A 9,532-nucleotide genomic window follows, 5' to 3' on the forward strand; every position below is an offset into this window, starting at 1 on the left:
TTCCCTTGGGGAGATCTCGTGGGAAGGGCTTTGGATGGTCCTAGGAAGTTATGGTTCACAACTCATGGATTTGGAGCTTGTTTGGATGGGTCTTCCTAAAGTTTCTAGGGCTCCTCTGGTTTGGAAATAGGAAGCTTCGGTTTTTCCACGAGTTCGGCCGTGACGAGGTTTGTGCGCGCGCGAGCGTGTAGCTCAGGCCTCGGCTGCAACGACGGTTCATCCAGGCGAGCAGGAATTGTGAAGCTCACCTGGTGGGCTTGCGAACGAGGTAGTGGCGGTGCGTGGCAAAGTGAAGCGGTGACGAGTGGCGTGGGCTTGGCGTTCCGGCGGTCTCCTCCTCCTCCGGCATCCTCTCCCCATCTCCTGCGCCCCCTCCTTCCTTCTCCTCTTCTCCAAACGGCGGCAGGTGAAGGGGAAAACCCCAATTGCGGATGTGGCCTGGCTAGTTGGTATGGGGCTCTAATAAGCTACAACTACGGTTTCTTGGCAGCATTGGACTGCTAGGGATGTGGCTGGGCAGCGTGGTCGGCATCCACAGGTGTGGGTGGGCCGGCGTCATGCGCGGCACGCACGTCACTGTCGCGCCCGTGCCGCGCGCATGAGCGCCGTGGGGAAGAAAGGGGAACAGTGGCGTGGGTGGCTGACGTGTGGGGCCGGGTGGTCAACGGCTTGTGACGTGGAGGCGGTTTGACTAGAAAATAGGAAGTTCCGAGATCTGAAATCTGGATGTTCTGGTTTGGGACCGGAAGTTCCGAGATTGGAAAACTGAAAGTTCCGATTTTTGCACCTACCTTGACTCGGGTAGTTAGTTAGGTAGGCTGGTGAGGTTAGCTGGATTGGTTTGGGCCCAGGTTTGGTTTAGTTAGCTTTTCTATTATGATATGTATTTGAATTCCAATTCAAATCCAAATCCCACTCAACACAAATCCAAATAAATTCCAAATGAACTTCAAATATTGACACTAGCACATAAAAAACCTTAGCAATTTATTTTAATTTACAAGTTAATTCTAGGAATTTTGGGAAAGATTCAATGAAGACACTCTTATAGTTTAGAAATTTCGCTCCACAACACAAATTTTTTAAAATTCACATGTTTGCAAATTCAAACATCTCGTAGAAATACAGGATGTTACAGTGATCTTGACACACAACCATGGTCAGACTCAAACATTTTCTTTTTCTTCTTGTAGATAATTTTTTGTTGTCAGAACATTTTTCCCAATTATATTATTTGTTCCTTGATTTGTTTTTCTTCTTATGGAATATTTTCTTCTCAGCGGAAGAAATTTTGTTTCCAAGGAAAACAGTTTTAACTACTGTTGTCCCCCAAAGAAAACATAGGATTGGGGATTTCGACCAGAGATTTGGAGATTTAGACGGTAGGCTGGTTTTGGTGGGGGTGCGTCTAGCTATCACTGCAGGCGATAAAATCCAAACTTAATTAACACCTCACATGTTCGCAGCAGTAAATCGGCCCATACCAGCTCTAGAAGTATGGGGAGCGAATGTGCCATCCAAGGTCAGGGTTTTTGCATGGAAGGTTGTCCGAAATGGATTGCCCACAAGGGCAAATAGATGCTATAGGCATCTAGACCAGGTGAGCAGCTGCGAGCTGTGTGGCTAGCGGATGGAAGATTGTTTCCATGCTGTTATCTCCTGCCCACATGCACGAGCACTTCGGCAAGAGTTGCGAAAGCATGTCGCACTGCCAAGGGAAGAGGACATCACATACACGGGACCGGAATGGCTCCTCCTGTTACTAGCATGGTATGATATTGACACTACTTCCAATTTCTAATATGGCGTTGTTGGAGCGCTAGGAATGCAGTGCTGCAAGCGGGCGAGCAAATATCCATTGCGGGATCGGTGGTCTTTCTTACTAAATACCTCAACGCACTATCGCAAATCCGACAACAGCAACCGTCGGATGATGGTCGAGGAAAGCAGAAGGTCTGTAATGAGAGAGAATTGTGCAGCTGCGCCGAGAGAAATCTCCAAAGAAATGGTCTCCACCATAGGCAAAACACTCAAAATCAATGTGGATGGGGCTTTCATCATCGAGACAGGTGCAGCAGCTGTAGGGGTTGTTATACATGATTGCACAGGCAAACCTCTACTGACGGCTTGGAGATGGTTACGGCACTGCAGAGATGCTGAAGAAGCAGAAGCGCTAGCATGCTTAGAGGGAATCAGGATGGCTGCGCGGTGGGCGGACCGGGATATGGTGTTGGTTGCAGACTGCTCCACTATAATTGATAAGCTCAGGAAGGGAGGTATGGACAGGTCCCAGGTGGCTCCTGTAATTATGGATGCCTTGCATGAAGGTCAGCAGCTACGTAGCTTAATTTTCATGAAGATAGGGACAGAGCAGAATAAGGTGGCTCATGAGCTAGCTCATTTGGCTATCAGATCAAGGCAGTGTTGTGTTTCTTTTCTTTTGTTTCCAGAGTGTGTTCATGCACTCATTTGTAAATGATAATCAAATCAATAAAGCTCTCTCCTTTCGGAAAAAAAAGAAGTATTGTTTGCAGTAGTAAAGCGACCCACATCAATGCTGAGGAGCCAGCTGGGAGATGGAAATTTCACTGGGTTCATGCAGAAAAGACAAAAATGCTGACATCATCCATATGCAAGGGGTGTTTGAAATTCACCTAAAAAGGGGGTGTTTGAATTTTTTTTAAAAAAGTAAGTCCTAAACCAAGCATCTAAATTAAATTCTGATTGCACAATTAACCTTATTACAACAAGATCTTCAAAACAAGATGCAATCAACTATATTCGGATGAAATTTATTTACGGATATTTTTTATGAAGGTGAAATTTTTTTTTTGATATGTATATGTGGAGAAAATTATATGAACTCATAGAACAAAATAATTGTACACCTCAAATAAATTATATAAATACACATAACAAAACAAAGATGTATACACCTGGAACCAAAAATTTGTACATCTGAACCAAATTATATGAACTCGGCCTGGAAACAATCGTCTAGAACAAATTATATAAACTCAAGGAATAAAAATTATATAATAGTATTTTTTTTAACCCCACCTATTTTTTTGCATAAGTTTTTTATTCCTAGCCTGTTTAATTTGCTCACACTGGCAGTCAAATCCAAGCCTATTGGATGCTACCAAGGTGCTTTAACCAATAGGCTAGAGGCTCTTTCACTATGTACATTGCGAACAAAAATAATTGCAATTATGAAATGTAAATCAAATAATAGAAACTAATTATCACAAACAAATAAGTCTACATCGCCCACAAATTACATGAACTCCCAAAACAAATATGTATACTCTAGAATAAATTATATGAACTTGTTAAACAAATTATATAAACTTACCGAAACAAAACAATTATATGCGTTGAACAAATTATGCAAACTCACGGAACAAAGATGAATGCACTTATAATAAATTGTTTAAACTCACGGAACAAAGATCTGTACACCAAAATAAAAATAAATATAACATGTAACTTACATATATAAAGTAAATAGATACAAGAAATATTATACGAATCGACAGAAAGATAAAACAAAAATAGTATAATTATCAGCGATAACAATAAAGTAAAAAAGAAAAGAAAATAATGTAACAATGAACGATACGGGCATGGCCGGCGAGCACTGCAATGCGGTGGGCCCCATTGGTGATTGGAGCGGCAGGCAGCATGCAGCAGTGGGCCCGCATGAGGGGAAATATGGCTTTTTAATTTTATTTTGGATTCCATTTGCCTAGGCGGGTGACCACGTAGTCCGATGCGGCAAATGCATTTGCTGGGACGAACGACCGCATGGTCTGATGCTGCAGATAGATTTGCAGGGACGGCTAAAGACCCGCTCCTGCAAATGGAGCATTTGTAGCTGCGAAAAGTAGAAGCCAACTCAAATCTGCATTTGTAGATATGTTTTCAATCGACTTTAGAAATTTTTTGTGTAGTAGTGGGAAGAAATATCCATACTAGAGGTAGAACCTCGGTTAAAATGTCGATGAAATCTTGAAAAATCAGATGAGAATACTAGAGGCCAACAGGGTACACACTATACGGACACTTATATTTCTCAAAACTCATCACCAATAAGCAATGGCCTGTTGCTTTCGAAGGTGAGCTCCTGGCATTCAATTTCGAGAAAATTTCATATATGACACCACTAAAATGAAGCTTTCCTTATTTGACACTCAAAATTTTCAACTTACCTCATTGACACCAATTTTCAACTTACCTCATTGACACCAATGTAAAATTTCTTCCCTAATACGACACTCCTATTACTGTTTAGCACTAACGTTGTTAAGTAGCATCTTGAAAAGACCATTTTGCCCCTCATGGAGTTTTGTAACCATTGTGACAGAGATCTAGGCATGGGGGAAAATGAATTGTATTTGTATATTGTTTTTACATCACAACAAAAGCAACACAGTGCATGTGCATTATTTTGACATATAATTGAGAAAGTTGCAGAACTCATTTATGTCGCACCATACTAACTTGAGATCAATATTAACTTCACAAATGCATACATAAGGTTCCGACTTCATAGCATAAAGTATGTTCACAGCTACATTAAGAGATCACATGAACAAGGTTAACACATACATCCAAATCCACACATAACATTCACATATAAATCCAAGTACACTGATCACATACATCCAAGTTAACATACATCACAGGTACTGGATATATCAAGTTCACAAACTGAGCCGTCTTTTGCTTCTTGTGCTCATTGCAAAGCTAGTAGGGTCTATTTTTTTGCTTCTTGTGCCCATTGTAGGGTTGTCTAGTGACAGCATAGGAATGCTTGTTTTCTTGTTTGTTGGTCTTTACCTTGATAGTTGTTTGCTTTGTGGTCTCAGGGAACTCAATGGAAAGAGGTTCAGGTTGATTTGAGCCTGGTCTTGATCGTTTGAGATAGCAACAGTATTAGAACAAAACAAACTGATTGGTAATGGACAATATGACATCTAAAATTCAGAACTACCAGATGTTACCTCTTTGATCCTCCAGAAATAGAGGTGACATTTTTCCCTTTTTCTTACTTGTAGTCTCTAAGTTGACATCATTTTCATTGGTTGTAGTTTTCAAGCTTTGTCCAAGTGAGAAAAGAAAGCTACTTAGAGTTGAAACATAGTTTTTCTGTTCATATGAGCATGCATGTAAATTTGCAAACCTTGGTGGAAAAGACATGGAAGCTGCTGGTGCTTCATCCTCAGAAGGCACAATAAATGATTCAGTTGTTTTGGCTTTCTTCGCCTTCTTCTTTGGTGATCCTCTACATGAGCATTAAGAAAGAAGATAAAATATATAAGTTTTCAACATAAACATGGAAAGAAAGTGTAAACCAGCAGCAATGTATTACCTTACAGCCATCATAGCAGCAATGTCTTCTGGGTTACCTCCCTTGCAGTTGTGCCAATGATGCCCATAGTCTGTACAAATAGGGCATATGTGTTGGCCATTGCTCCTTTTTTTCTTAGTGCAGCCTTTATGCCTCTCAGTTTTACGCCTACCAGCTGTGGCTTTTTATAGCAGTGGATGCATGAAAAATCCATAGCTGCTTTTAGGCCAATGCCTTTTGTCAGTCATAGCAGGGATTAGTTGGCCATAAGCAGCTCTAAATTTTTCAATGGAGTAATATTGGTCCACAAACTTCTCTAGAGGGGCATTGCTAAGTGAGGTGATAAATGCTATTGCATGTTTGCAAGAAATTCAAGAAACCTGCCATTGTCTACAAGAACATGTTCTCTCATGCAAGTTGACCACAAACCTAAAGCCACTACCACCCAGTGCAGTAACTTCAGCAACTTCTTCTAAACATTATACCACTTCCAAGTTTAAATCTATGCTCTTTTCATTCAACTTCTTAATTATGTGGGGTAGAATCAATCCAGCTAGCTTTCTGGATATTTTTCTCCTTTGGTTCCACTTGATCATAAGCAATTGCCTGATCTTATCCATGAAGTCATCCAAGTTTAGGGACTTGTGGTGCTTAATCCAATTATTGAAGCACTCTGCCAAGTTGTTGGTTACATAGTCCACCTTGCAAATGGTTGATAACTGACTCCTTCTCCACAACCTAGTGTGGAACTTCCTTAGATAATTGGTTGCTTTTGGCTTTGCTAACTCCATTGCAGCCCAATGTTTCTCAAATAAATATGGGTTCCACATGTAAGTTGCTGCCCAAAGATGGTCATCAAAGACCCTCCCATGAAACTTTTTCTTGAAATTGCTCACCAAATGAAACATGCATTCCCTATGTTCAGCCTTTAGGAACACTTCACCTACCCCTGCCATCACTGGCTATCCACAATCAGTGCATATAGATAGACCCCTAGGTGATCCTATGGCCTCTCGAAGTTGTTGCATGAACCAGATCCAATTGTCATTGGTTTCAGAATCAAAAACTCCAAAGCAAACAGAAAAAAACCAATTATGGCCGTCAACAGCGGAAGCACTAGCTAGCTGGCCCTTGAATCTGCCGGTCAGAAAAGTGTTATCTATTGCTAAATACGTACCCTTCAAGCCATTCGTGCTATTCTTATGCTTCTCCCATATCCTGCTGCGATGTGGACCCCGTAGCCGTGCCCGACGCCGAGGCTGAGCACGCAGCACATGCGGTGTGCCTCAACCCCAATCCCGCGACCGTGCCTGAGGATGAGGCCCCAGCGGCGCTCGAGGCTCTATTGAGCCCCGACACGAGTGGAGCGCGCCAGGGAGCCCGCCGCGCGTGGTCACCAGGGGCCACGTCCTCGTCATCCGCAAGGCTGTCGACCCCCGCGCCCTCCGAATCCGCACCGCAGCTGCCCATGGTGTCGTGTGCTGCCGCCGCCTTGCTATTTCCCTGCGCCACCAACCGATTCTAGGGTTTGGGAAGGGGAATCAGTGGGAGAGAAGAGAGCGAGAGAGGCCTGGGTGCCTGGCCGCCTGGGGGAGTCGTGGGGGATTGGGAGAGGATGACGAGTCGTGGCCGGCCCTATCCTTTGCTAGGGGCATTTTTGTCCACTCGTATAAAAATTGACGGAAGGGGTAACGGAACCAAACGGGAGTGTGAAGAAATTTTACATTGGTGTGAAAGGAAGGCTTCATTTTAGTGGTGTCATGCAGGGAAATTTCCCTTTAATTTCAGTGTATGCATCCGTATAGAATTCTTGGCAGGCATCTAGCGACGCCGAAGGAGATCGAGCGTCCCTTTTTCGCCAACCTCTTGTATGACTGATTGACTTATGTATGAGTCAGAAACCCTAGGTTTGCTTGGCTTTGACGTATACGTCGTCCTCAATTGCTTGCTGTTGCTGGACGACGAGAGTCGGAGACGCGGAGCATGTCCGACTCCGATTCTTTGCTGGCAACCAATCTCACGTTTCCGACTCCATGTCTCCCTATATACACATTATTGGCCTTTACCACTCGCCGCACCAAGCACCAACCCTCCTGTCCAATCCAGCGTCTCGATCTCCCTTCCCCACTCGCGACGCGATGCAGCAAACCGCCGCAGTCGCCGCCGTCGGAGACCACACCGCCGCAGGAGTGCCCCGCAAGAGGCAGCGCATTCCCATCGCCAGCGCTCAGGACTACGAGGAAGTCTGCTGCCTCGGCGCCGGCAGCTTCGGCGTCGTCACCAAGGCGCGTCATCGCGCCACCGGCGAGACCGTCGCCATCAAGCGCCACCGATCCACCGACGGCCGCAACGGGGAGCTCCTGCGTGAGGCGCGGTTCCTCGACGCCTGCGGGGGCCTCCCTTTCCTCGTCGGCTACCACGGCCTCGCGCGCGACCGCGCCACCACGGAGCTCTGCCTCCTCATGGAGTACGTCGGCGGCCCGACCCTCCGCGACTACCTGCGCGATCGGCGCCGCCGCCACAGGCCGCCGCTCCCGGAGTCCACGGTTCGCGCCGCGATGTGGCAGCTGCTGACGGGGGCCCGGGGGATGCACGAAAGCCGCGTGGTCCACCGGGACATCAAGCCCGCCAACATCCTCGTCGGCGACGACCACCGGATCGTCAAGATCTGCGACCTCGGCCTGGCGATCTACACGTCGGAGCCGCCGCCGTACGCGCAGGCCGGCACGCTGACGTACATGGCGCCAGAGGTGCTGCTGGGGAAGAACGACTACGACGCGCGCGTGGACGCATGGTCGCTGGGCTGCGTCATGGCGGAGCTCCTCGAAGGGTGGCCGCTGTTCGAGGGCAACGTCGAGGCGGAGCAGCTCTGGGCGATCTACGAGGTGCTCGACGACATGCCGGACGACGGCCACCGGCACGACGGGCTGCGCGAGCTCTTCCCCGAGGAGACGCTGTCCAAGGATGGGTTCGAGGTCCTGAGCGGCCTTCTCGCGTTAGACGCTGAGAACCGGCTCACGGCAGAGGCCGCATTGAAGCTGCCGTGGTTTGACAACGTCGGCGCACTGGCGCTGCCGAAGGAGGAGGAGGTGGTAACCGCGTCGGCGATGGTGCCCAAGAAGAAGAAGCGGCTGCTTATCACTCTGCCGCCACTGCCAAAGAAACCTAAGGTCTTCTGAGCGCAACTTGGGTGTCATATGTCGTTGCACTGCATGTGTGTAAAGATTCAATTCTTTGATTTCTTTTGTAGCAATACAGAATCAACTTGGTGTAATGGCTGTTGTAATAGGTGAGCTTTCGTGAAATATTATGATGGAAAAATACTGAGATCAATTACACTACGACAAGCGCTATACTGGTACTGTTTTGAATGAAAATTCACTTGTACTTGGCATCTCTGAACTTTGTTGCTATAAGCTATGCTGGCATTCCATGATAGGTGCACAACGTCTCTAATAAGCTAGGCAGATTATGCACAAGAAGAAAGTGTGCCAAAACAATACCTATATAGCCAAGCAAACTACATCATATTATTAGCTCCATATATGATGACTTACATGTTGCACATCTGTATATAAGTTACCAAAAAATCCAAAAATATGTATGATTAGAGTTGGAGGAATTAGAGTTTGGTATTGAGGATTTAGCGTTTAGGGTGCTGATTGACTTGCTCAGCTGTAGAGGGATGGTCCGGTGGCATTGGCTGGGCCAGGAATACCAAAAAATGTTTGGATCCGTGCAATTAGCCTGTGAGTTCGTCCACAAGGCTGCTTTCAGCCCAATTAGTATGTACTAGCAGCCTTTGTCCGGTTTGTGATTCGTGTAAGGTGCAATTTCAACCCACCTGATGTGTCTAGGTCTAGGTGTGCTAGCTTAGGACCAACTAAAATTTAGCTAGCTAAACTTTAGAAACATTCTTTTAGCTAGCTAAAGTTTAACTAGGGATGTTTGGATCCACTAGTTAAATGATAATTGAAGAGGTATTTGTCTATTCTACCCTCCCTTCCACTTTATTTAGAAACTTTTCCCCAGGTGTTTGAGGGGAAAAATCACACGAAGATTTTCTAACCGCAGGCATGCCAATGTACTAAGTACACAAAATAAGAGGGTGTTTGGTTCCATGGACTAAAACCTTTTGGACTAAAATCTGCACTTTAGTTGGACTAAACAGCCAAACAC

General features: G+C 45.5%; 1 protein-coding gene across 1 annotated transcript; it reads left to right on the top strand.

The window, feature by feature from the left end:
* The first annotated feature begins 7,491 nt into the window (after nt 1-7,491).
* Nucleotides 7,492-8,570, top strand: LOC117849273 (putative cyclin-dependent kinase F-2). Its single transcript, XM_034730836.2, has one exon. It carries the CDS (start codon nt 7,492-7,494, stop codon nt 8,530-8,532), a length of 1,041 nt encoding a protein of 346 aa, XP_034586727.1. The 3' UTR covers nt 8,533-8,570.
* The last annotated feature ends 962 nt before the right edge of the window (nt 8,571-9,532 follow it).

The sequence above is a fragment of the Setaria viridis genome, chromosome 3 (genome assembly GCF_005286985.2).
Source record: "Setaria viridis chromosome 3, Setaria_viridis_v4.0, whole genome shotgun sequence".
Taxonomy (NCBI): domain Eukaryota; kingdom Viridiplantae; phylum Streptophyta; class Magnoliopsida; order Poales; family Poaceae; genus Setaria; species Setaria viridis.

Bases quoted from the DNA above. Each gene is read 5' to 3' on its own strand.
- LOC117849273 (XM_034730836.2), top strand. From the start codon at position 7,492: ATGCAGCAAACCGCCGCAGTCGCCGCCGTCGGAGACCACACCGCCGCA.